The sequence below is a fragment of the Pelmatolapia mariae genome, linkage group LG1 (assembly GCF_036321145.2).
Source record: "Pelmatolapia mariae isolate MD_Pm_ZW linkage group LG1, Pm_UMD_F_2, whole genome shotgun sequence".
NCBI lineage: Eukaryota > Metazoa > Chordata > Actinopteri > Cichliformes > Cichlidae > Pelmatolapia > Pelmatolapia mariae.
The window spans coordinates 38451887-38479615 of NC_086227.1; the positions used below are offsets into that span (position 1 = coordinate 38451887).

Genomic DNA, 27729 nt, shown 5'->3' on the forward strand with positions numbered 1-27729 from the left:
CAAGCTGAACCAATCCCGTGTCCTCTTTGGTGACACCAATGACCCCATAAATCTGTGTTCTGACCTTGTTTTGGGGGAGCCGGCAGAGGACTTCCTTTCTACTTTTTATTTTTTTTTAATCTCCCATTAGATGGAGCCTTATTAGCTTTTTTCTTACAGCAGTACCATAATTAATATGTTCAGTTTTTACTGGTTTCCAGAGTCTGACTGGACCACTGCATGTTGTGGAAACACTGCCCCCTGTCCTGCAGGCGGCCTCGTAACCACGTGTGAGCCTTCAGCCTCAGGCCTCTCGAGACTGGCACCAAAAATGAGTCAATCCCCACAGACCAAAAAAAAAAATCCAACTTCAGCATTAAAAGGCATATTTATAGCCTGGTACAAAATAAATGCATAGTTTCCACTTTAATCACAACAGGACACAATCAAAGCAGCCAAGCCCTTAAATTTAAGATTTAAGGGCTTGGCTGCTTTGATTATGCCGCTGTGATGATACAGGGAGCTGTAACTGCTACACCTCTGAACCGGACCTCCACATCATGTTTTAGGAACAATTATCTGACAATAACTCTGCTTTCTGTTACAGCTCGTCTAAGAAGTTTGTGCTTCGGTCTGGCATGCACTTGAGAGCTGCGTGCATCTTTTATATACCAGTCAGACATTTTTGGTTGCAATGCGATTTGTGTGTCCACTCAGAGTGTGTCCACTTAAAGGTCAACACTGTCTGGGACATTAGAAACGTATCAGCATCGTGCTCAGAGACGTCTCCGCTATTCCTCAAGAGCTCTGGGAAATAATCTCAATCTGATGCTGAAGCTAAATAAACTGGAGACAGTTTGAGTGAAAGTAGAGAAACAGAGAACTGATTATAAGAGTTCATGAGAAACTGACTCTGGAACACAAATCAAAACAAGGAAAAAAAAAAAGGATATGAAACAGAAATAAATACAAACACACAGTAACCAGGGCCTATCGCAGAGGGAGGAAGTCACGGGAGGTGTACGTCGCTACAGCCACATAAACCATAAATCACTCCTGAATGGCCCGCGGTCACCAGCAGCCGCTCGTACACAAATACTGACTGATCGATTTTATACAAATGTGATTGGCTAAGAGCCTCGCTGGCAGCTATGACATCTAACCAAAACAAGGAAGTTCAGTGTTTACACGTCAGACAGTTAAGAGCCTCTTTAATGATGAGGGATGTTTGCATGGTATCAAAACACAATCGTGCACAGAGTTTTCTTCAGACGGAGACGGACATCAGGTGGACGAGCATGGAGAGACACATTTCCTCCATCGCCCTCGGCGCTACAGTGACGCCAGCCCTGCAGAAATAACAGGGGCTTAATAGAAACTTGTGTCGAACAGCTTTGCAGCCTGATGTTAAACGGCTGGAGAAATATTTCACCGGACGGCGTGACATTTCTAAATCTGACAGAGCCATCCAGAAAAGCTGCTCGTCAGCACAATCAGGAGAAAGCATCGCAGGAGCGATTCCCGACACCTGCAGGGAAAGTGAGGACACACACCTGCAACAGCCACTTTCATCGGTTTGCATCTGCACTGCCGACATGAACAGAGTTTGTACGATGTAATAGCCAGCCTGCAGTTGGCATGGCAACGATCACAACAACAACAAGATAGAGGATGCTGTGCGTTTGTTGTGAGTCCTGGTTTTAAGATGGTGACAGAGTTTGCAGGCAGGGTTTCCACCAGAAATATTATGAAGCTTTGAAAGCCTCTACCAGCTACCAGCACTACTTCGACTAAACTGCTTAATTTAAAGGTGAAAATCTGTTTTCAGTCACATCTTAATTGATTTAAAAAAAATCCTCTGTGCAGGTGTCCAAAAGGCAAAAATGGCCACAAAATCTTGGACATGACTGTAATTCGGGCGTATTTTCTGTTGCGGATGCGTACAGACATAACCAAACCTGGACTTCACGTTGTGACCATCTTCTTCGAGAGCTCACTGCTGCTTCCACAGCTTATGTTTAAGTCATTATCTGTAACATGCTGGTCAGTTGTCCTACACCAAGATTTGCTTACCATCATATCTAGACCAATCACCGAAAACTTACATCATTCAAAGGTTCCTGTTTTCCTGGAAAGAAGTGACACTAAAACAGGAACAAAAAAAAGAAAAAAGAAAAAAGAGATCCAACCAAACAGCCTTCAGCTCCTTACGTGTGGATCGAGACTCTTCAGAGAGCTAGAAGATAAACCTGAATGGTCACGCTCAGGGGGCATCTCTTATCTTAGCTCCTGTCTCTTTAAGGCGACACCTGAAAAGCTCCAGCTGTTCTGATTGGTCAGCTGGTTACAGCATACTGTGACCCTGATTTCTTTAGGAGCTGCTGGTTGGTAACCAACATGCACGATGGAAGGAGAATCAGAGCCAGCACAAGTAACACCTCCTGCAGAAGTCCCTCTGTCACACAGTCACTGATCTCTGATGGTTTGCAGTGGGATGATTTATTCTTCCCCAAACTTTGCTCCTGTGTCTCACATTAAAGCTGCAGCTGGTGTGTTCGTCTCCAGAGGTTTAAGCAACATTTCAGAGGCTCAACTGAAACTCCTCAGTGGGCAGAGGCGACTTATCATTTCAAACTAAATTACAGCTGACAGATGAATAGTTGGTGATATTTCAGACAAACAAAGTGAGGGAGATTACAGAGGTGCAGACACAGGCAGGCGGGGGGAGGGGGGCTGGGGGGTGTCGCTGCAGAGTTCCTGTCAGCGGACACGAACACAAATAAAGCTCAATCTGAGGAGCTTTACCAACGTCCGCCCCGACGGGAACGGCGGCCCCCTGCAGCTCCGAGGCTTAAAACAAAGGCCCCAATCAGCCCAGAGTCAGTCTGCACATCTGGGATGGAAAAGATGGAGCTGAATGGAAACAAGTCCTAAAATATTTCACAACCGCTCCAGTGTTTCACCACAGAGCCAAAAATAAAAAAGATGACGTCAGAGGGATGAGTGTTCGCTTCACCACAGAGTCACAGGAGCCACTCTAGCTCCAGTTTGCTGAGGGAACCAATACTGGTCATCTTCATCTGGACTCACTTCATATCAGTCATTATGGACCGTCATTCAGTTTTATTTACAGGGCACAAAAATAACAGCAGTCCCCTCAGAGTGCTTTATAATATAAAGTAGGGCTGTTCGATATAACGATATATATCGGATGACGATATAAAAACGTCTATCGTTTCATTTTACGCTATCGTTTGTTTCGTGGTGTCGCAAAATAAACTGTTTACGGCAATATTTTTCATCATTTTGATGGTCACTGTAGTGGCTATATTAATTTCTTAAAGTTCTCTCTTTCTCTTATAATTAATATAACCACACTACAGACAGACAAGCACTTGTTTTTATGCGTTGTCGTTAGCAACAACGACGGTAAAACCATCGCGTGTCCGCTTGTTTATTTTTCCACATAAACCTTTCACAATAAAGCTCAAGATCCTGTTGAGACTTTTCAAAATAAACTGAATCACGTGAAAAATGCAGAGTATTTACGGATGAGAAGCAAAAAAGAGCCGTCAGGTGCTAAAAAATAAACCTTAGACTCAAACGTTAGAACAGGCTTTTCCCCGCAGCACGCCGTGTAATAAATACTCAAAGAAAACAGCGGCCGTTACAATCTATGTCTAAAAATATATAGTTTCACACATCAGTTAAAACACTCGACTCCAGGTACATGACGCCCAGCTGGAAACACTTCACGGAAGTCGAGCTGCCCGAGGTTCACAGAATTTACAGAAAATGTTGCATTTTTGTGATTTATCTCGTTATCGGACGATAGATGTCTTAATATCGGGATATGAGATTTTGGTCATATCGCACAGCCCTAATATAAAGTAGAGACCCTACAGCAGGGGTTTCCCAACTCCTGTCCTCGAGAGCTACTGTCCTGCTTTTAGATGCATCCCAACTCCAACACAGCTGAATCAAATGATTAGGTTACCTCTTCAGCATGCCATCAGGTTCGCAAAGGCCTGGTAACAAGCCATTCATTTAATTCAAGTGTGTCAGAACAAGGATGCATCTAAAAGCTGCAGGACAGTAGCTCTCGAAGACTGGAGTTGGACACCTCTGCCCAACAATAATACAAAGAATAACCCAACAATCAAATAACCATCTATGAGCAAGCACTCTGGCAACAGTGGGAAGGAAAAACTCCCTTTTAACAGGAAGAAACCTCCAGCTAACCAGGCTCAGGGAGGGGCGGGGCCATCTGAAGTGACTGGTTGGGGTGAGAGAAGGAAGACACGCTGTGGAAGAGGCAGAGATGATTAATAACTGATGATTACGTGCAGAGTGGTGTGTAAGCTCATAGAGTGAAAAAGAAACAGTGCATCATGGGAAGCCACCAGCAGCCTACACCTATTGCAGCATAAGTAAGGGACGATTCAGGGTCACCTGATCCAGGCTGTGCTCTCACCTATGTGTGCATTCAATACTGGCTGAGGAAGACTATGAAAATCAGCTGCGACTCAGACGCCGCCCTGTGTCACAGCTCAGGCCCAACATGCTCCTGTACTTGATCCCACCAACAATATGTTAGCCTAATGCTGAAGAGGCAGAGTGGGGAGCAGCAGGCTGGAGGCGTATCAAGAGCATGAATCCTGAACTCACAGAGAGTCAGCAGAGAAAGCCAGGTTTGTTTACTGACACAGCAAGCTGCAGTTCTGTAGCTCACATTAAGACTCAGGTAATATTCTGACCCGGGTCAGACTGGGCTGTCCGCCCTCTGGAAGCACTCCACTTCACCGCTGCAGACCATTAACAAAGATAACCATCAGGCGGCCGCCTGCACAGTTACACGGAGACCCAACATCAAAGACGCGCAGTAAGAAAAATGTGGAAGACTCCGGCAATTTGAGTCAAATACAGTCCAACCGCCTCTCCTACAAAGCTGCAGTCACACCTGAGTGCAGTCAGACCTGCAAGCCTCCTGATGTGCTCGTCTGTCTCAGCACTACAGACTCGCTTACCTTGTCAGTGACCTTGAAACCTGCCCAGCGACACGAACAGGATCAACGGGAAGTCGCAGCCACTGGTCATTTTTCGCATTAGTATTTCAGTAACAACCCCCCCCCCCAACAACACCAACACCCACCGAGTAACTTAAGCCACACAAGTTCCACCCAGAAAACACTTCACCTGTAATGTGCTGATCTCCGTTTCCTAACAGTAACAAATACCACTTTTAAGCAACGTTACTGTAACCCGACACGCAGCTGCACAGTCTGAGATATTTAAGGATGGGAAAGAAAAAAAAAAAAAAAAAAAAAAGCAAAGCAGGCTGCAGATTTTAATTAACTGTTCATTTAAAAAGCTGGTCAGGTTTAGCTCCCAACAAACAACAAATACTTCCTGCAAATACTAACAGAAGAATACAACCCCGCCAAAATAAAACCAACAATCAATGCCTTGAGATGATTGATGGGATGCATTTAATCCTGCTTATTTTCTCTACATTTCTATTTTTGGCACTCCGTTAGAATAACTTCATGACTGAGTTACAACTAAAAATCCCAAAATATGATGGAGCCCGTTTGAGTAACCAGCAGTTTCTTTCTCTCACGTTTTAGCTCCTGTCTGTGAAGCCTGTTGCCGTATTACTGCTCTGTTTACTTTCCAGAATCAGTACTTAATATTTCCTTCTATTATGGAGCAAAAGTATTGATCTGTTATAGCAACAAGGAAGTGGTTCCACCTCCAATTATGTCTTTCTACTTCCTGTCTGCACAAGAAATGAGGTTGTGTCTCGCTATATAGACAGACATTTCGTGCCTGCACCTGCAGTTTATCACACATATAAACAGCTTTCCATCACATTTCTAACGTGATGAAGAGATGAAGGAGTGAACTGGAATAGTTCTCCTGTACTGACCTCAGATCAGCCCTTTAAACCTGCTGAGCTAACATCCAGCTACGACTTGTGAGCCATTTAATGCTGCATGCCATTTTGCTCCAAAGACTTTTGAAGGAGTTTTTTAATCTGATATGTGCAGTGGACACGGTCCTGCTTTGGACCGGAGTTTAAAGAACCGTTCAGTCTGCTGTATTCAGCTTTTGTGTGCATCTGCAACTGTTGCAGAGCTTTGATGTAACGAAGCACACTACATGCTGTGTATCAGGTGAAAACGTGTGAGCTCCTCGTAGCTTATCCAAGATTATTTGTTGTCACCGAGAACGTTAGCACCTGTTGACAGCAGCTCAAGATAAAACGCTTAAAGTTACTTCTGTCTCTCAGAGGACCGCGAGTCACTCAGACACCCATCTTTGACCCAAGATGGCCACCAGCCAGCCACAGTTTCACTGCCGCGGCCGAGCACCGAGGAGGGAGCGTGCCGGGATTACAGAGCTATAACTGCTTTATGATGCAGCGCAGACGCAGCAGCTGAAATTCCTCCGTCCTGACTGAACTCCCACACTTAGACTGCATGAAGGGCGAAGGATTCATGTTGCTTTTCCACCAAGATCAGACTAACTCGTTCTGACAGCAAACAGAAAATCATTTCAAGTCCGTTTCACCCTCACGCTGGCAGCAGGGAAATAAATAAACAGGCGAAATACAAAAAAAATAACATAAAAAATTAAAATCAGCTGACCCACTGGTTTGTTTACATCCGTCTGACCTGATGTGAAACTTATGAGAACCTCAACCACATTTCAGCTCTCATTTTGTTGGATTTTATTTACAAAAAAAGCATTTTAAGAATTGAATTTAAGAAAAAAAAATGTAACTACAGAATTGTCTCACTGGATGTCTGTTGGTTTTTAGCTACAAACTATTCACATGGTTTTATATGATCGTGAGGCTTAGACTGAAACAGCAGACTGGAAACATTATTTACAACTTTATGAATCAAATTTAAGGTTTTTTTAATATTCTTGAAGTCTTTAAGAAGTCAGACTGTTAATATGAGGCCAAATCTGAAGCTTGATTTATAGCACTGCTTTAATTCTACAGTCCAGCCTGATGTGCAGATTCACAGAGACATCGGTGCAATGCAGACTGTAACTGTGTAGGTCTGTCTAATAGTAATATGAACACGGTATAATGATAACGTAAAATTACTAAGTCTCTGTGGAACAAGCTGTAACTGACAGGCTTGCTGTCCGGTCTGTCCTGAAGTCTAATTTTAGAAAACATATTTTATCATCTGGAAAAGTTCTTTTCATGTATTTGTGTGATTACGGCACTTTGGAGCGGAGGCAGTGTTGCAGTCTCCGGTTCACATCCCGTGCTCTTTCACATTAGCCCTACCAGAAGTCATGCTGGATTCCCTGCTGAGTCTCCAATTTGCTGTGCACCATGTCAGCTTTAGTAACTTCTCAAAAATGGCACATTTGGTTTGACGGTCATTCAGCAGTCCAGCTGAAGCAGTGAGTCGGGTCACTTTCACAGAAGTTTGTCTTGTTTTTGTTTCCTTCAACTGCTTTTGTTTGATTTTCTTTGTTTATTTCCTGGTAAATGTCACCTTCCTCCCTGTGAATCAGGCCCGCTGAAGTGTTAATCAGTGCATCTGTATGAATGCGGATACAGCAGGTCGGAACCACGGATCTGAAGAACTGCACTCATTAACAACAGTCAGAGTCTTCTTTGAGTCGAAGGAAACGTCAGCAAAACGGGAAACATCAAACAGGCAGAGGGACACAATGGAAAGAGGTCAAACGGTGCTTTTGGTGTGTTGACGTTTCTCTCCGGCAGCGGCGAGCAGATGCAGCAGAACATGAGAGATTCCTGTTCTGTGTAAATAAAGTTTGTTTACATCCGTCTGACGGAGACAAAAACACATTTCTAGAGATTTATTTTTCAAGCGTTCCTCATAAATAAAGCCCATCAGACTGCAACAGCAGGGCCCTCGTTGAGCTGATTAATGAGCATGATAGCGATGACTGAAACAGAGGGACACTGGGAAGGATTCCTGTGTTTGTCCTGTGGAGACAGGAAGTGAGCTACATTATCTCAGCGTGGTATTTCCTGTTAGTGTCAGCGTTGCTAATTGAGTCCAAGCCCAAAAGGGAAGAAGCTAACAAAGAACTTCAAAAGCATAATTTACTATAAAAAGTATCAATATAAGCAAAGGCATGTGATCTCAGAGAAGCCATGATTGTAGTTTTCGCCTGACTGCATGGCGTGGAGCTCACGCTGAACACAAAAGGATTTCCCCGAGAGACACAATCAGCTCGTCAATCAGCTGTTCAGCAGGAGGAACACTTTTCAGCTGGAAGGACTCAAATAATTGTGTTTAGCTTCTTGACAATAAGATTTAATGCTTTTTTTGTCCCACGTGACAGGTAACTGAACATTTTCGGGTTTTGGAAACAGTGACACGTTCCTAATTTTTTAACTTAGTATAGACAAAAGATCCATCAAGGAAGTAAAGACCCGAGTTTAATGAATTTAATGGGCAAACTCTGAGATCATATCAGGCTAACATTCACTTCTGGGATGTTTTTTAGCTTTGCAGATGTGAAGATTTGAGGTTTTTCCTTTGCCATTGTTTTTTTCTGATGACTGGGTGGACTGAGTGGCACTTTATTCTATTTCTGACATTGACAAAGACTCTTAGCAAGAACGAAACAATGGCTGGTTGCAAACCTCAGTATATTTATAGCTGACACAGCCCAGACTCTGTTTGAAATGTACAATTATTATGAAATGAAATAAACATTTTATTTTTAAGTGACATATCTGCTGATTTTTCTTCTCTGAATCTTTGATGCTTTTCCTTTTTCCTCTCAAAGTCAAAGACGTCATCTTGGACTTTACAGAGAAACAGTTTTAAAAGATTTGGTAATAAACAAAATGTGATCTGAACTCATGATCAGGAACACCAAGTAAGTGTGTCAACATCCAAGGAGCCGCCACAAAGGAGGGAAGGAAGCACAGTCGGTGCATTATTGATGACATCATCACGGCCGCGAGCCAACAGGACACACAGACAGACACACACACAGACAGACACACACACAGACAGACACACACACAGACAGACACACACACAGACAGACAGACAGCATTGCTGGAAAAATGGCACTATGAGCTTCATGTAGAGTCTTGTCAGGATGTGACTTTAAGGTTCAGGTTGAGACAGGTGAACAAAAAGAAACACATACATGTTTTTACCTGTAAGTTTACAGTAGTTGGCAAACTTAAACCTGAATCTGTGTCTAACCTAAACCCTGAAACCTGGTCTGAACCCTCCGAGGGTCCCAGTGGAAGGACGTGGCCTCCTCGTAATGTGTTAATCTTTTCCTGTGGGCTTCAAACTGATCCCAGAACAGTCGTGTTGCAGTGCTATTTTACTTCATAAAGCAGATAAAGAAATGGATCTTTTTCAGTCTAATAAGACTGGTTCTACAGAAGAAGAAGCAGAGAGAAACAAAAGGTAAGCTCTGTCACTCCAGCGAGGACGGATAGCTCTCAATCACAGACAAATCACAGCGAGGGTTCCAAGGAGTACACATTCTGGGAAATCCCCTCCGGAGCAGGAAGGGTGGGGTCATGCCAGGCAGCACGGGAAGGAGGGAGGGAATAAGTGGCTGACAGCGGGCACTCTGGGAAAGTTCAGCATTTCCCAGGAGAGGAGATTCTGACCAACTGAAGACAGACCTCAGCAGCTACCAGAGAAACGGACACTGATCTCAACAAACACATGGAAACCTCCAACAACCCAAGTCTGAAGCTCTTCACAGGATCCTGAGATTTGAAGACACACAATAACAAAGAAGTGCATAACAATTAAAGAGAAACAAACGGAAAAAGCTAAGTGTAGTTGATGAATCTCAGGGCTCCTCTGTGTCATTTAACAGTCACTGGATCCCCTGAGATCGCTCCCGTTTCACACTCGGCCTGCAGAACTTTCCTGATTGTTTCAAAAACGCCTTAAAGGAAATGAAAATGACACCTTTTGAGTCAGAATGATTCAAACCAGCATAGACGACAGAGAGACGCACTGGTCTTCTGAACAGAACTACTCCATCTACAGGTGGAACCTTTTTGAAAAATGCATTTTAATGATGAGTTTATGGCAAAACACCGTGCTACTAAACACAGTTATGTGTAGTTTATGAGTGCAATTGTCTCAGGATGTCCTCTGGGTCATTTGATCTCTCTCGCTTCTCACTCTGCCTGCAGAACTTTCCAGCATTGTTTTAAAACTCTTAAAGAAAATGAAAGCGAAGGCTTTCTGCCTCCGGCTCTGTCCTTTCTGACGCTGGCGTGTCCAGCTGCTGCGAGCAGCAACACCACAGGCGTAGATAAGGGCAGAAAAGGGCTAAAAATAAAAACCCCAAAACCAGAGTGGAGCTTTGGTCTGCTGGGATGAAAACAGCTACAAACACAGAAGTGTTCAGTGAACCGCCGAGAGGCTCGGAAGACCATTTTAAACAACCATCGTGCCCAAAGCCAAGACACAGTCAACAACAATAAATAATCAGCCACACGCAGAGCAAGAGTGCAGATGAGGTGAATCCGCTCAGTTTGAGCTTCTTCATGTTGTCTGTATTCACTGATGTACACGACTCCGGAAAGGTTTTAGGTAACAACCACAGGGAGGCTTTTAGACCACGATGTGAACGCAAACACGCAACCAAATTTCCATTTACACCACATCAGGATCGAACTGCAGAAACATACCCACAGATTTATTTTTACACAAACTGCTCTGTGGTGTATAAACAGACACTGCCCTTATTTTAACATGGACAACCCCTGCCTAATATGCATTTACTTCTTTGCATATACATCATTCTCATATTGAAATATTGACGTCCCTAATATCGTCCTCAGGAAGTTCTCTTAAAGGCAGAGGAGCTAAAACTGCTTATTTCAGACAGAATGAACTGATAGGTTCAGTATAAAATAAAGTTTTATTTTATTTTATTTATGAGTAGCAAAGTATGCAAAGCTACTATATACTAGTCAGAGACTAAAAATATAAAGCTGGAAACCAGGACAACAGGTCCCCAGATGTGTTCCTGACAGATACAGACAGCACAGCAAATACAACAAAGTGACCAACAATAAAAGCAGGTGGTGCAGATCTCTTATACATGTCCTTATATGCCCTCATTTAACGTTCATGTCTCCTTTTTCACTTGAACACCAGAAAGTGAGAGCCAATCAGAAAGTTAATTTAAAGTGGGTGGGGCTAAACTGGCTCATTTCAGACAAAGGATGAACTCAGACACTAGAGCAAGGCCCAATGTAAGATGATTAAGGAGGATTATGATCTGTGACTCATGCAGAGCTATTCTAGTAGGGTCCTCTAATAGCGTTACATAAATGACTTCCTGTTTGACTCACAATTAAACAACATGATTAAGAAGAAAAAGCCAGCTGGTGTCCAGAGATGAGACTCATTAACCTGCAGAACCCAGAGAGCCGGTCTTTAAACGATCAGCAGCAGGCTGAAGCACTTTAAACCGCGCTCTCCGTTTATAAACAACAACAAACAAAAGAGTATAAATAGAGCATTCAGCCTCTTTGTTTACAAACAATAAAAAGTTAACTATTTGCAGGCTCTGCCCCTCGCTGAGCTCCTCGGGGTTGTCTGATGATTACCAGTCATGAGTCGGTCTATGAGCGTTCAGCACGCAGCCACACCCAGCATGCACCTGCTGCAGCCCGGTGGCTGTGTTTGATTTGGATCTGTCAGTGTGTGCACCGGATGGTGCGCTGGCAGCGATTAATTAGAGGGAGGCACAACCGTTTCTTTAAACTTATGCCAAGCTAATGCCTCAAAATGTGCCTTCCTTTACTCTGTGCTTGCCCCCCCACCACATCCTGATAGTCTGCGCCAGGTCGTCTTTAAGTCTGCGAGTAGGTGTGTCACTTCCATCACGGTGCTGACAGATGAGAAACCTTAAAGTTTAAAACTTATAATATCTGACAGCTTTGAGGAAAATGACAAAACAAACTGGTTTGATAGTGCTGACCTGTAGCCACCAACAGGAACAAGGCTGCAGGCTGCCCTGCTTCATATTACAGGTCTCACGCTTAGGTCTGCTCCACGTGACTGTGGAGGTTTAAAACTGGTACAACAACACCCCTGACAATCAGAGGTCAGAGGTCACAGAAGGAATATAACCAGACACGCAGTGAGTAGAGGAAACGGGAGCAAAGGGAAGCTTTTAGAGATGGAATGAAAAGGTAAATCAAAGCACAGGATTTACAGAAAGTGCTAATACTGCCGTGACTGATAACTGATTCGTTTCACTCGCTCTTTCCCAGTGAGCTCAGATGTAAACTGGTTTATGTGGAAACATTAAAAAAAAAAAAAAAAAAAATCAGAGGGGTAGACTGATGTTCAACACAGCCAGGCTCTCCTTGTGTTAGCTGCCTCGACAAAACCCAAAATCATATTTGAGATAACGGTGCGATGATAGTGGTTATCATCTTTCTCTGCTAATCCCTGCATCCTGGGTGGCTGTAGCTCAGGAGGCGGAGCAGGTCATCTGCTAATCAGAAGGTTGGTGGGTTGATTTGATCCAGTCTGCATGCTAAATATCCTTGGACAAGATACTAACCCAGAGTTACTACAAATGTGTGAATGCTAGATAGAAAGCACTTGCATATAAAAAGTCTATAAAGAACAAAAATAAAAATGTAACACTGCTGCAAATAAGACGAGAGGTTCATACTGCAGAAAATCATCAATCTGGTGATTACAGAGCTGCACAGAGCAGTTAAAAAACCTTTTAATTCGAGGTAAACACTCCCACTGGTGACGGCTAAAACTTAATATTTAAATGGATCCAGTTTAAACTTGCTGTCCTGCAGCCTAATAAAGGAGATGACTGCACAGGTGTTCCTGATGGTTTCTGTGATTTCAGCAGCTTGAAAGCGATGAAGAGTTTAATTTTATGCACAGAAAAGTATCAGAACATTTACATCCTTCCTGCATCACCAACTCCGTACATGCACAGTTCACTGACAAGTTTGCACTCTAAGTTTATAGCTGGTGCCATGTTAGTAAGGCACAGGTGAAATGGAAAGCCTGAAGATAACCTGATCCCAACCAGCTCCTGCATTCAGCGTGAGTTACCACAGGGATCTAAGACGGTAAAAACCACAGAAAGCTCCGACTTTAACCTCGACATGACTCGCGATAGCATTACTCTTGCTTGTTAAATACACTCCTCGGGACTGAAACGAGGCAAGCAGGAGCCACGACTTCATTTTGTTTCTGAAGATGAAATCGGTGATAAACGAGGCTGCTGTGAGGAAACCGCTGGATGAAATGAGTGATATCATCAGGAGATCCACAATATTTCCTAATATAGTCCTGACACTCTTCAACATGCCCGCGCTCCTCCTCCTGTTGTAAACGCAACCAGGACGAGTCCGGACAGGAGCTCGTCTTCTCAAGCCAATCCGTTTCCATGGAAACCTCAATGGGAGATTTTTTTCTGGTCTTAAAAATGTCTGCAGTATCAGACTTTAGTTGGAGCTCACTGAAGTGAGAAGAGTCATGCTAATCCTGTCTTACTCACATTTACATGCAGCAGTGAGCTCCCTGTGGGGTCAGTCTGCAGGAAACTACATTTCCCAAAATGCACTTAAAACCATGAAGCTTTTAAAGACTTTCAGCCTTCCAGCAACCTGCTCAGAGGACACCTCTGATCCCTCTACATAAGCTTCAGAGGAGCTACTGCTAACCTTTCCCGGTGTTCAGCGCCTTCAACAAATAAAACAACAGCTGAGCAAAACTCTAAACCTGAGCTCCACTTCATGTGGAGAAAGTAACCGCTGTATTTTCTAAGCTGCAGACTCAGAGAGAGGAAATCCTCCCAGCTGAGTGCAACACGTCACTGTGGTGGAAGATGGCGAGAGTTTCCCCTGAGTCATCACTCCTGTGCTGCAGGAGAGGACGGAGGGAAAAAGTAAAGCAGAAGACTCTGAGGACATAATTACCCAGGATGGAGTGAACACGAACAGAGAGCTGAGTCCTCAGAATCAGGATGGGCTTCCTTCCTTTCCTGTGGAAAAATAAGAAACCGTTTGAGTTCAGAATAAAAACAGTCACGACTCAGAGTTCAGGTTCAGTCAGAGCAGCCAGCTTCGTGACAGACATGTAACCAGATTAACTTTTGTGTAATCGAATCATCATATGAGAGGGACATGGCACTCAAAGAGTCCCGAGTTGGCATATTTGAGTATGAGTCAGCAAAGACGATGGAAGAAGAACCTCCAAAGTGGGTTTAAGTGGGTTTTATCAGATCTGAGTGCAGTTTTCATACTTCAACAAAACTAAAGGCACTTTTCACAAAGACTTGCTTCTACAAGGAGTCCTGATCCACTGTCAGTGTGATCAGTGTGTGCAGACAGCTGGTCTGAGGTGATCCCAGAACAGCTAAGTTTCCACATACAGTCAGACTGCGGCATGCTGGGATTAGAGTATGGAAAGAACGACAGCATGAAGGTATGGAAAGAATGAGAGCGAGAGAGAAGGAGAAACGGGAGAAGGGAAGATGTAAAGGTGGGCGTGTTTGTCTGGAGGCTAAAAGAGGAATACGTTTTTCAGACGCTCTTACAGCATCGCACAGAGTTTAAACTGCTGGACACACACACACAGTCACCAAGCAGCTACAATGTGTGTGTTTCAGTTCCACATCACTGAAATGACTGATTCTTCACAGAAAGAAGGTCCAGTCTGAGGCCTGGATTTGAACCCAGATACTCCAGCTTCCTCCCACAGTCCAAAGACATGCATCGGGCTAGGAAAACCAACCATAGGTGTGCAGGGTTATCTGTGCACGTTAGTCCTGTGACAGACTGACCTGTCCAGGGTGTCCCGGGCCTCCTGCCCTGTGACAGCTATGATAGGCTCAACCCCCTCCTAACCCTGAATGGGATCAGTGGAAGAAAACGGACGGACGGTTATCTACTGCTTATTTTTTGCTTTTTCATAAATTTATTGTTTTAAAAATTGATTTAAATTTTTTCACTAATTCTACTTCTTTTACTCCTTTTATCCATTATTTTGATTATTCATATTTTTATTACCTCTACCAAGGAAGTTATGTTTTTGGTGCTCCTGTCTGTAAACACGATACCTGGAAAAGTTTTGATCGAGTGGCGGTGATGAGCGGGGGCATGTTAACAACTGATTAAAAAATGGCTTCCATCCCCCGAGGTCTTTGTGGTTAACTTCATGATTTATTGGCTGAAAATTGACGACAACTTACAAGCGTGCTGTCTGTTGGCAACATGTGAAAAGTAAAAATTTAAAATATCACCTTCAAGGTCAACAGATGGAGCTGAAGGTCAAAGCGATGATGCCATACAGACTGACTGAAAACCATGTTTCTGACTCAGACAATGTTTAGGTGCACAGGACCTCTGAGCTTCAGATGTATATTTTAAAATGATTATATATTTTTATATAAAATAAAATGGCAATCATCTTTAACAATTAAATTTAAAATGGTACTTCCTGTGATCTCACTTTCACATTTCACACCTGCCTTTTTTTTTTTTTTTTTTTTTTTTTTTTTTTTAAATTGACCCCAGAATGTTTTACACCTTTAAAGAAAGTGTTGGCAAGAGCATACAGTATTTACAGAATAAGATCAAATTATTCCTGTGCATCTTAGCTGATGTCACAATTAGGCAACATCGTTATACTCTGAGGCACGTATGTTCTCGGGCAGCCGGTCAGTATGAAGCTGCCGCCTGCAGCGAGCAAAGCGTTTAAAGTGCTCGACGACAAAAACTGTTTTCACTTATTTATCACTAAACATGTAAACAACTTTTACTAAACAATGAATGTTACACATGTACTATATGAACATAATTAAAATGAATAACAACAATAGTACTTTAAATTACATAAAGTGTATTATAATGAGTAATGGTAAACTACTATTGTTTTATAAAAAGGATAAAAATGTGATGTGTCTTTATTTTAACTGGGCTATTTTTCCACATATTATTTTTTATTTTATTTTAATATTTTGAGTATATTGTTGACAGCGTTCGTTTTGGTGCGGGTGGGGATGCAGGTGGAAGTGGGGGGGAGGGGTTGTCTGTGTGGGTCCAGTGCTTCTTTTTTCTGTGTTTGTGGGGTTACAAGGACGGCATGTCTCTGCATGACGTGTTTGGCTGCAGCATTAATGAGTCATGTTCCCAATAAAAATACATGTTAAAAATAGACAATTGGCAGGACACACACACACACACACACACACACACACACACACACACACACACACACACACACACACACACACACACACTAAAGCTTTTCTTACGCCACATCTTCATAGAAGCTCTCCAGCTCGTCTCGCTGCTCAGCCAGAGAAGAGTCCAGGTCCAGATAGTTTCCACTGGGAGACAGCTGGAGGGTGCAGTCTTCCAGCTGATGGACACACAGACAGAGTGACATATGTGAAGATCAGGTTTAACCAATGCTGAATTACGACAGAGCTCAGCTGTGAACAGATTTGTTTGTGTGTGAAAAGCCGAGGCAGAGCGAGGGACACCGATCTCTGGTGTCAGTAGAAACAGATCCTGCAGCCGCTGCAAACAAACAAAACCGACTCGACCGGTTTAACCGATGAGGTATGTGGATCTTTGCCTCTATATTCATGTGGGAGAAAGTAATCTGCCCGGATATCTGCTAATCTGGATGAGTCTCACACTAAAGCTGCACCCAGATTTCTAAAGGATCTTCCAGCCTCATAAAGCTGAAGACATTTTGAGATTTGGTAACTAATGCGAGGACACCTGCTGTCTGAATAAATCACAGACTGAAAACAGTCACATTTATGGCAAATACAACAAGATGCAACAATCCTCCAATATCAGGAGTCACACCTTTTGCAAAAAACTTGCCAAAATTTAAGCCACCAACTTCAATTAGCTGATTAATAACAGCTTTTCTGGATGATTGATACATGCATTTATTTACAGCACAGTGTAGGACAGCTGTAGATCCGATGCTTGGCTGCGACTTCTATTTTGTGTCAACTCTAAAGCCACAGCACAAGAAAAACTCCTGACGTCGATTTACTCCAGGATCATATCGATCCATGTTGTCCTCTGTCAGAGAGAAATGCCATTTATACTTCAATATATTTATTATATTCTTGGTAAAAAACACAATGGAGTCCCGGTGTATCAATGTAATGTAATAAGACACAATGTTGTCAAATTCAACAGCAGCAGAAAACACTCGACTGTTGTGCCGATGCTTTAGCTCAAACAAATGTGATTCCTCCACCATCGTTCCTGCAGAACGCCCGATTTTACTGAATTTGCATGACATGTAAATATTCTGGCTGACTGGAAAAATAAAGACAAAGAAACGAATTATCAAGAATGAACCACAACCATTATAAAGCAGGACCGTATAACAACTCTATTGTATTTATATATAAATAATTCATAACAATGGGCATCTCAGGACACTATATTATAAGAAGGTACAGATCCACCAACGTTGTTCAACAGATGCAGTGTTTTCAGTGGGAGAAACGTTTCATCACTGATCCAGGTGACTTCTTCAGTCTCAGCTGACTGCAGGTTTCCAACCTTATAAACAGTACATTTGCACAATGACTGAAACCAGCCCACTGAATTTTTTCTAAACCATTTTTTCACCTATTCACACCTACAGGCCAGTGGACACTCTATCAATGATGAGGATGTAACATCCTGGACAGGGAGAAACGCTGGTTTGAGCGCAGAGTCAAGGAGGCCATTTACGTGAAAAGGGAAAGACCATCTCTCAGTCGAGGAGGGGGCCTAAGGGTACATCTTTCGCCATCACACAATGCTGTGATTGCAGCCATTCCCCAACTCTCTGTGAATGGTACTCATTGATCAATGGGCTTTGATCAGTGGTTGTTGATCAATGGTCATGAGAATTTGCGCATTAATGATGAAGGAACTGACCTCCCAGCCCATTGTTCCTTCAGTGGGCTGGTTTCAGTCAATGTGCAAATGTGCTGTTTATAAGGTTGGAAACCTGCAGTCAGCTGAGACTGAAGAAGTCACTTGGATGAGTGACGAAACGTTTCTCCCACTGAACAGAATCAACTTTTTGGGATTTACTTACCTGGATGATTGAGTATGCTTCAAGACATTATTCAACACAACTCCTTTAGTTACACGCCTAGAGGAGCGTAACTAAAGGAGGGTTTAGGGTCATCAGATCCTCACAGCCAGTCTGCTTCCTATTCTACTCTTCATCACTCTAAGAACCACAAGAAAGCCCACAGTCTGAGACTGAACAGCCATGTAGGGAAATGTAGGAATAATATGATGCTAATAGGTCTTTAATATTACCGTTTGATAACTCACGAGTAGTTTTCCAGAATGTAAATGATAACAGAGACACGGGAGGTTTCGAATTTTTATAGTAAGCAGTCATACATATTTGTTTAATGTGTTTGTTGAAGGAGACACTGATTAAAGTGACTCAAAGGTTCCTTGCAGTGTTAATAGAGGCCAGTGTAATGCCATCAGATTAGGCAATGTGTTTCTGAGGTTAAATACAGTAACTTCAATTTAATCTGAGTTTAGCAGCAGGAAACAGGAGTCGCCCTTTGTCTTTAAAACATGTCTGTAATTTAACTAACTGACTTGTGTATCTGGTTGTATTGCTAAATATAACTAGGCATTATCTGCAGAACAATGGAAATGCATGCAGTGCTTTCATGTTACACATTCTTCCCTTTGGCAGTGAAAATAATTGGTCCCAGCACAGAACCCTGGGGAACTCCATGGCTAACCTCTGAGTGAAGGTGGCGCGCCGTCCAATTAACTTGGATTTTTCTGAATGATGAGTTCCAGTTTCAATAATAAAAATCAATGTAATCTGTAATAAAACCGACTGCTTCATGCAAACAAAGTTGGTTTAGGCTGAGAGAAGCTAATTAGTAACCTTCGCTGCTGTAAATGTTTTACAGCCATTTCTAAAGCTGGAGCTGATGTGTGACATTTGTGCTGTTGGATAATCATACAGTTATTCAGCCGTCGTACCGTCAGCTGTAAAACATGAATGCTGCTCGCGTCAGACGTTATTCTGTTTATTTTAGAAAAGGCTGTTTAACCCCTCCCTCCTTTTGTATCTGTGGTTTCTGTACTTTCACTGTTTTTATTTACATGTGACAGAAAGTTGCTTTACAAAACCGATCCAACAGGTCACACACGCTCTGTGTTTTTTTGGGGGGGGCAGTATGCAACAGGAATGTGTCTTTTACTCTCTCAAACAGTAAACAGGGTCTGTGTTCCACATCAGCTTCATGTCTATTTATAGCCGCCCTGCTCGGCCTGGCAGCATGTTTGTAGCAGAGTCATGGCCAGGTACAATAATCAGTTATCAAACACATCAGGTCTGCTTTTGAGTGTCAGACTCTAGACCTGCAGGGCCACATTCTTCTTCTCCAACAACACAGATCCTTCCCGTCAGCCTGGAGCTGCACGGAGGAGGCAGAGGAGGCTCACCTCCACATTTTAAACTGATGGTGTAACTGCAGGTCACGTGGTTGTTCATGGATTTACATTTTCTTCACTATAATTTTCAGTAAGAATTTAAAGAAGACCTGAAAGTGAACTTGGACAGTGACCATAAAAGCAGCTCCAAACATCCCTCTGACTCAATCTGCACATTTTCAGGTTTAACTAATTTTACATCTGAGTCTACAAAACCTTCCAAATCTTTCTGTGAAAAGTTTGTTGAGTTTGCACTCACATTTATACAGCGTAGTCTAAGGAGCTGGGAAAAAAAAGCGACTGGACTTCTTTAAGTTTCTTGAAGACGTTTCATCCAAGAAGCTTCTTTAGTTCTAAGACCAATTGGCTGCGAGTCCCAGATTATTAAGGCCTACTGGGAGTGTCCCTAAGAGGGTTGTTGACCGACTATTGATCATCTGAGTCAAGGTGTGGAAATGGGTGTAGGTCATTATCAGCCAAGGTTTCAGGCTAACCCATAGTGACACCGTGCCCTACCCTGTCATGTGATTTATTGAGATCAAATGGTCCAGGATGCGAGTGGGCGTTAAGGCGTCTGGGAAGGATCTCAAAACTGCATTATAGATGGCACAGTGGGTGTCATAAGCCCCGCCCTCTGTTCAAAGATGGTTGTTCACAGTGGACATAGATGCCTCTTTCAAACCATTTGTCTTCTCTGTCCAAAATGTAAACACTGGTATCCTCAAAAGAGTGACCTTTGACCTTTATATGCAAACTGAAGAAGCTGCTTCTCGTATGAGAGGTGAAATGTCTTCAAGACACTTTAGTCCAGTTGCTTTTCTTTCCAAGCTCCTTAGATTACAAAGACCTGGATACTAAGAACCTTCAGACTGAGAGCTTTTCTAGTCTTACCAACCACTCAAGGCGCTTTAACGCCAAGTCACATTTGAACCATAGAGCACATCTACCTCACATCCATGGTAATCTAGAATCTCCAGTTAAGCTAACAAGTGTTTGGACCGTAGGAGGAAGCTGGAGTACAGACACAGGAAGCACACACCGACTCTCCATCTCACCAGGATTCTGCCCAAATAAAGGAGTTCGGCTGTGAGTGTTAGTATTTTAAGGAGATCTCCATGAAGTGGGGACAAAATGGTTAAAAATGTTCTGCACTGTGATTTTAAAGCTTTACGTCTGTTAATTATAGAAAAAAAATATATAAATAAATCACTGGCCATTATTGCAAATATTTCCAAAGGAAGAAGCACATCATCCTCTTCCAAAAAACAAAACGGTGAAGAAGAAGAAGAAAAAAAAAAAAAAGATTGAAGTGATGTTTTAAAAGTCATACATTTTAATTTTTCCTAGTTTCTATTTTTGCCTGCTTTTTTAAAACCTAACATCTTAGAGTTGACAGGAATGGCTTAAACACATGCGCACGTCTTAAACAGAGTGTGGAACAACGCCGCCTTGCTCCTCTAACTCCCCCCCCCCGTCATCATTGATTAGCATCCTATTGACCCACTGGGTCAAAATGTACATGCTTCCGTTATGCAGAACTGTGTCATCACTGTGTTTATTATTTTGCAAAACCAAACAGGAAAGGTTGAAGAACACTCCACCTTTTCTAATTTGAATCAGCTGGATTAGATGCCCTGCTACAAACTCTGAGGACAGAGACGGTAACCATGCAAAGAATTCACTCCGAGCACGAGTGTGTGTTCTTGGGCTGCACAATTAGTCAAATCTAAATCTCAATCACGATTTTGGCTTCCCACAATTAAACGAATGTGATCGACCAATACTAAAAAGCGTGCTCTGCCAATATAATGCAAAGCAAAGGCAAATGACGCCCAATACTGTGCCTGATGACATGGCTGCATGTGCCAATGACAGCTGTTCCCTGTTCCAGTCTGTATGAGTAACAAATGTTAAAAGACAGATTTACAACAGCCTGTCAAAACAAACATCAAATGTCTGACACAGCAGGAAGTGAAGAGCTTGCCCCCTGAAGGGGATCATCATCCATTGTTTGGAATTACTTCAGATTTGGGGCAAGTGACGTTAACCTGGAAAGAATCACATACAAAGAGTGCTGCAGAGTTATGACACACAACTGCCTGAAAACACAGAGGCAGAGAAAAACAATGCAGTGGTTGCAAATGCGACTCGTCCAACATCAGCTCGGACGAGTCTGTACAGCGCATCGGCCTATCAGCATATCCATCCAATCACATTTGACTTGACTCTAGATAAGAGTCCAGTAAACACGGGGAGTAATGAAGGCTTTGGGAAGACGTTGAGCTAATTGGACGCCTGATACGTTATCCTCTCTCTCTGTTCTTTTGTGGCAACACCTGACAGGGGAAATTAGAAGAGGCCCCTCAGCTGTTTTGTTCACATTCATCGTGCAGGTACAACAAATGGAGTGAAACCTTTACTAGGAGACGCTCTCATGCCAGGTCAATAAACACCTCGTCTGTCTGCAAAGAAGTTCTAATTGACAGGAACGTAGCATGGCAGAAAAGTGAAAGTGGTGCCCGGATGACTTTGTGTTTTATTTAATTTATGAATTTTATTAGAGCAGTCATCTGTCTGAACTGGTTTGGTTGAGGAGAAGGCGAGACGTCACGCACCGCTTAAACTAAATGAAGTATTTCCAGTAATGACAAAACATATGTGGAGAATCTTGTGCTGTGTGTGCCAAATGCAAGACGGGACAAACTCAGACGATGCTCAGACTGTTTCCGCCGACACTGTCCGGAGATCGTGTGCAAACACAGCTTTACACTCGATTTAAATAAACACTGCTGCTAATTTACTTTGATCCTCTTTAAAGCCGACACTGAGCGTATGAAACAAAACTCATCAACAGACTGTTTGTGCAACTGCTGCCTACAAATTTTAGGAAGGAAAAGCCTGTTCAGCTCTTATCAACACATTGCTCTTAGTATTACATCCGTCCATGCATCCATCCGAGCTTATCTGCTGTTTACAGGTCCCACCCTTTTCCTCCAAAAACCAGGCAGTGAAGCAGGAGGACGGCGATGAAATAAAACCAGCTTCGTGCAGCACAGCAGATGTAATGGCTGTGTACCATTCTCATTATCTCACTGAATCTATCAAGGAGGCGGGGAGCTGCCTCAGGTCGAGCCCTGGGGCAAGATGGGAACAATTAGGGGGTCAGTGGAGGAATGTAATCTATAGGGACCAGCGTTCTCTGGTGCTTATCTGATGCTCGAAATTCCAGCCGGGCTCCGACCGCCTCGCGGCAGGCTGGTGTCGGGCTCACATGATGGCTACAGAACTTAATTTGAAATAGAACTTAATTTTTTAAAAAGTGAGAAATCGCCGTCCTCCTGCTTCACTGCCTGGTTTTTGGAGGAAAAGGGTGATCGAGAAATCAGCACTAATGTGGAAACACACTAGTGTTTCACAGAAACAGTGCAGAACACGTTCAAACAAAGACTGCTGAGCAATGATTGCTTCATCCTTCTTTTAATAACTGCAGAGGGAAAAAGAGCAAAATGTGACGTCAATAAGATGGATGAAGGCAAAACTTTAAATCATACCACTGTAAACTTTCAACTATTAGCAATAATAAATATCTGAAAGTCTGTACCTGGCAGCTCACACGGATATATTTCTATTGTTTTTGTGCGCTGCGCTGTAACTTCTCACCTTCCAAACCCAAATCACTATTGAATGCTCGTAGTTACTGTAGTCTGATTACTGTCTAAAGCGGCACAGTTACATTTCTTCTACATTTTTCCGAGCATTAGCGGAAACATGAGGAGTTTCTCAGTTTGAGCAAGTGTGGCTCTAAAGCCTCCATCAGCTTCTAGAAGTTACGGGTCCCATTTCCTTGTCTGCAGCTATGACCACGGTAGCTCGAGGCTGAAGCTTGTGAGAGCTTTTGATCGCTTGAAAGCTGGAAATTTATCCTGGAAAACTACTTGTGCATTTATGGCAGTCGGGTTAAGACAGATGAGGGAACCATGAGATTCATCACCAGTAAATTGCTCTTGTGACGCTGACTGGATGGACTAACCATTAAAACACATCTTCAGATATGTCATCGTCATGCTTCGGTTTCACTGTTAAAGCTGTGTTTGCACTGCAGGGACTAGGAGGCTTTGGAAGAGCTCAGTGTGTTTCCACTGCCGGGACTCTGTTCTTCACTGGCAAAGAAACCACTTTACAAAATAAATGTCTGAGGGAATTATTATCTTAAGGTTCTGGAACTTTTGGGTCAGCTTTGCAGCTCGAAACGCTCCTGATTGGTGCTCACCACTATTATTAAAAATTTAAAAAAATGTAGTTGTAGCTAATGCGTTTGTTTACTATGCTGTGGCCTTACAGCAGCATGCCAAACATGGACTGAAAATAAGGTGTAGTAGAGTCGTGCACAGAAATGACATGTGTGACTCATCTGGAGTGGAAATGCAGAGAACTAAAGGCCAAAGGTGAACAAGGCTCCTGGGACTAAAGGTTGTGAGTACACTGGGTTTTATGGCAACTTCCATTCTTTTGCGTTACCACCAGATGAAACAAGGTCTAAATTAAGCTCCAAGTTTTACCTCCAAATAATTCCTGATCCAACTTTCTTTCATAAGTACGTGCAGTTTCTTGCCAGGGCTTGCAGCTCTGAACATTTCTGACTGGTTGAGTTATTTGGAGTTTTTTCAACTATTTTTTCAAAGACCATAAAAAAAAAAAAAAAAAAAAAAAAAAAAAAAAAAAAAAAAAAATACTGAAACTACAACATAGAGTTACAAAAGACAGATGGAAATGACCACAAAGTCCAAGCTTCATTAGGCTGTAACAGTGAAGAAGAAATCCACGGGTACAGACAGTTGTGAGCAGCTCTTTCTTGGTGTGTGAAAATAATGCAACTTTAATTCAATTCCAATTAAATGCAGTGGAACTTTATATAGCATCAAACAACACCTCAAGGTGCTTTATTTTTAAAGGTAAAGACCCTAAAACAATAGAGAGAAAACCGTAACAACCAGGCGACCCATTATGAGCACGCATTTGGCGACTGTGGGAAGGAAAAACTCCCTTTTAACGGGAAGAAACCTTCAGCAGAACCAGGCTCAGGGTTCTGCTGCGAATAAAATACTTATTATAAATACCTGTGATAAAAACCTTTAAAAATTAAATAAAGACAGAATGTGAAGAAAAAAGATGCTTCTTTATGTACAAGGCTGCACTTTAGTGTAATACCACTTTTCACCACAAGGTCGTAAAACGAGCGTATCTCTTTTAACCAAACACGTAATTAAGAAGACATAAGGGTCTGGAAAAAAAGGCTGAGCTAAAGTAAATAAATAATAAATATTTGACTTGTAATAAACCCCTCCTGACAGTGGACTAATTAAAACTTGCAGAGTGTCATTACAAAAGGCAGCTTTAAAAACAGCCCTTGCTTTTCTTAATAAGTCAGGTAAATAATGACGTTCTCAAGGAGCTTTAGTACGAGTGAAATCAAAGCTTCTTGGAAATTTTGTGGAAATTAGGTTCGTGTACAGCGGTTGTCACGAAAACCATCAGCCTCAGAGAAATCGCTGCTCTGAAGTTAGCCTGTAAGTTTCCACAGCTTTATAATGCTACCTAATGTCAGACAGTCCCACAACACTGGCACCATCAGGGCTCACTGAATTATAACACTGCTGCTAATCTTCATTTAACAGGCTGCAATTAAAAGCTTCTCGTATTACAGCCCATCATAAACTCTGTAGCCAAAAGTCATTTAGATGTTTCTGACAGTCGCCCATTAAAATGAATCTCATTTCATTTTGACTCTTAAATCAGACACCGCTTTTGTCAGCGATGTTACGCAATCACTTTATTGTGGCGTGTACTTCAGACTATCAGAACTGTGGAATGTGTGCTTACATGTAAAATGACTAACTGCAGTGTAACAGCATGCTGACATAATGCTGAGTGAGCCTGAGTGACATGACGCTGCAGTCACTTCCTGTTTGGAAAAACAGACTCCTTAGCACAAAGCAGCATCATTAGTCACCCAAGCAACAGGAAACAGGACCACAGAGCTTATTCCGCTTTTCCAAACAACGACGTATTAAACTCACCATTTTCAGCCACATTTTCAACTCCTTGACAGAATGGACCATTGTGAAGCGGAGCAACACGACTTTCTTAATTTCATGAGGCAAAACTGCACATACGATAGCTTCAAAGGGCAGGAAGACTACTTCTTCTTCATTTTGAATCAATCCAGTTTTATTTATACAGTCCCTGTTCACGACAGTCACCTGCAGACACTTCCCAGTGATACAAATGTTCAGAAGATCCTGTGTGAGCAGCACTTTGTGACAGTGGGGAGGAAGAACTTCCTTTAAACAGGAAGAGACCTCTGGCAGAACCAGGCTCACGGAGGGACAGCCATCTGCTGAATCAGGTTGGGTGTAAGGGGAAAGAGAAGCAACTGCCCCTAATCTTAAAAGGCTCCTGAATCCAAACTGGGACAGGTTCCATAAGAGAGGGGTCTGTTCCCCGAAGGTCTGCCTCCCATTCTACTTTCCCCTTTGGGGAAGCAAGAAACGCGGGAACCACAAGTAAGCCTGCAGACTGAGAGAGAAGTGCTCTGTGGGGATAATATTATTCTGTGAGGTCTTTACAATATGACACAGCCTGATCATTCAGTTCGAGAGGGAAACAATAGGACTTTATTAAAAAAGTGTCCAGGTTTTGGACCCTTGCTGTTGTCCCCCCTCCTACAGCTTTCAGGCATTAAATGAACATGACATAAAATGGTCTTTCTGATGAAAGACAAATGTTTTGGTTTTAAACCCGTGATGAACACAGAGTCAGCAGGGTTCACCCTGTGGGGAAGACAACCAAGTGTACAAAATGTTGTTGACATTTCAGCCTGAAGGCACAGGATGCTGAACGTTTTGTTTTTTTCCTTTGAGACTTCCCCGTGGGGTCATTCAGGTCTACCTGCTGTCCCTGGAATAAACCTAGAGTTAGAGTCCAGTTTGAGTTTGTTAATTGAACCTTTTCCACTTATCTTACCTTCACTGCACCTGCACTTATTCAGCTCCTAACCTTTAATCTTTCTGAAGGCACATTGTGCATTTTTAATATTGCCTTCTGCCCCTTTTCCATCTCGATTAAACAGACGACTTTATTTTGTCTCAGGATGCTGCTGAATGCCTCTGCTGTGAAAATAACCCTGTAGTGATGTTAAGCCTTATTGATTATGTTCTGATCGATTCTGAATCCCTGACAGAGAAAGGGGGCTTGGGACTAAGAGAAGGAAAAAGCTCTCACGTGGAAAATCAGACTGAAAAAAGAGAAACGGATACAAGTCTAATTAAAACGTTTTCTACTTTAATGAGGAGCAGGTCAATAAAGTCCTGTTTCTCCTACACTTACATTGACTTCAGTATTAAATGTGTAAAAGGAATAACAGCTGCTATCCTGTTGAATGACTCGTGTTTCGGCTCCAACTCGGACACACCAGGCTGTATGATTTTAAATGGAGTCCGGTGTGTGTTTTTGGACTGCAGCAAACATAAACGCCTCTTTGACACCTGAAAACTTTCGCCTGACTCGGATAATTCGAGGCATTTAAAACTTATTCCCACCCCAGCCTCTCTGTCCGGTCCGGTTTCGCAGGTTTCCCCGTAAAGGTTTAAGCTCCCCGGCAGGACTGGCGTTAACCAGGTAGTCCCGTCAGTGACCCACCTTCAGCGGCGGCTCCAGCAGCTTGTGGATCCCGGCGATCTGCTCGCTGAGCGGCAGGTTCTCTTCCAGGTTCACCGTCGGAGGTCTCCGAGGTTCGGGGAAGTTTGTGCAGATAAACGGATCCGAGTCCTCCAAGTACTGGACCCGGCAGACGATGGAGGCCATGGCCATGCGCCCGTGACCCGACTGCGGCTGTAAAAGTGCGAGCTGTCGGCGAAGGTCCGTCCTCCGCTGGAAGAAACTTTAAATGAGAGGAGAAAGTTGTCCGCTCCAGATATAAAGCCGCCACACTCACTTCCGGCGCCTTCAAAGTAAAACTAAACTGTAAAAGAAAAACACATGATTCAAAAGAACACTTTATTGATGATGAGATTATTTCTTGTTTATTTCTTATTTTCATCAGATCTGGATTAGGTTATAGATAATATTTCTTAGTGCATATCAGTGAACTCACCCTCCAATCTGCTCAGACCACCCAAAGTTATGACCACCCTTATGAGATCACACTAAAAGACCAAGTTTTTTTTACTTAGATTGAGGCATTTGAATGGTACTTTCAT

General features: G+C 42.8%; 1 protein-coding gene across 3 annotated transcripts in view; it reads right to left on the minus strand.

Annotated features, from left to right (window-relative positions):
• fhod1 (formin homology 2 domain containing 1) overlaps positions 1 to 27389 on the minus strand; it is a 54566-nt gene extending 27177 nt beyond the window's left edge. For all 3 annotated transcript variants that reach the window (XM_063480550.1, XM_063480544.1, XM_063480536.1), the window contains exons 1-3: positions 27170 to 27389; positions 16285 to 16391; positions 13946 to 14010 (exon numbers count right to left, since the gene is read on the minus strand). In XM_063480550.1, coding sequence (XP_063336620.1) covers positions 13946 to 14010; positions 16285 to 16391; positions 27170 to 27340 — 343 coding nt within the window. In that variant the 5' untranslated portion in view covers positions 27341 to 27389. The remainder of the gene's footprint in view (positions 1 to 13945; positions 14011 to 16284; positions 16392 to 27169) is intronic.
• Between the last annotated feature and the right edge of the window lie 340 nt (positions 27390 to 27729).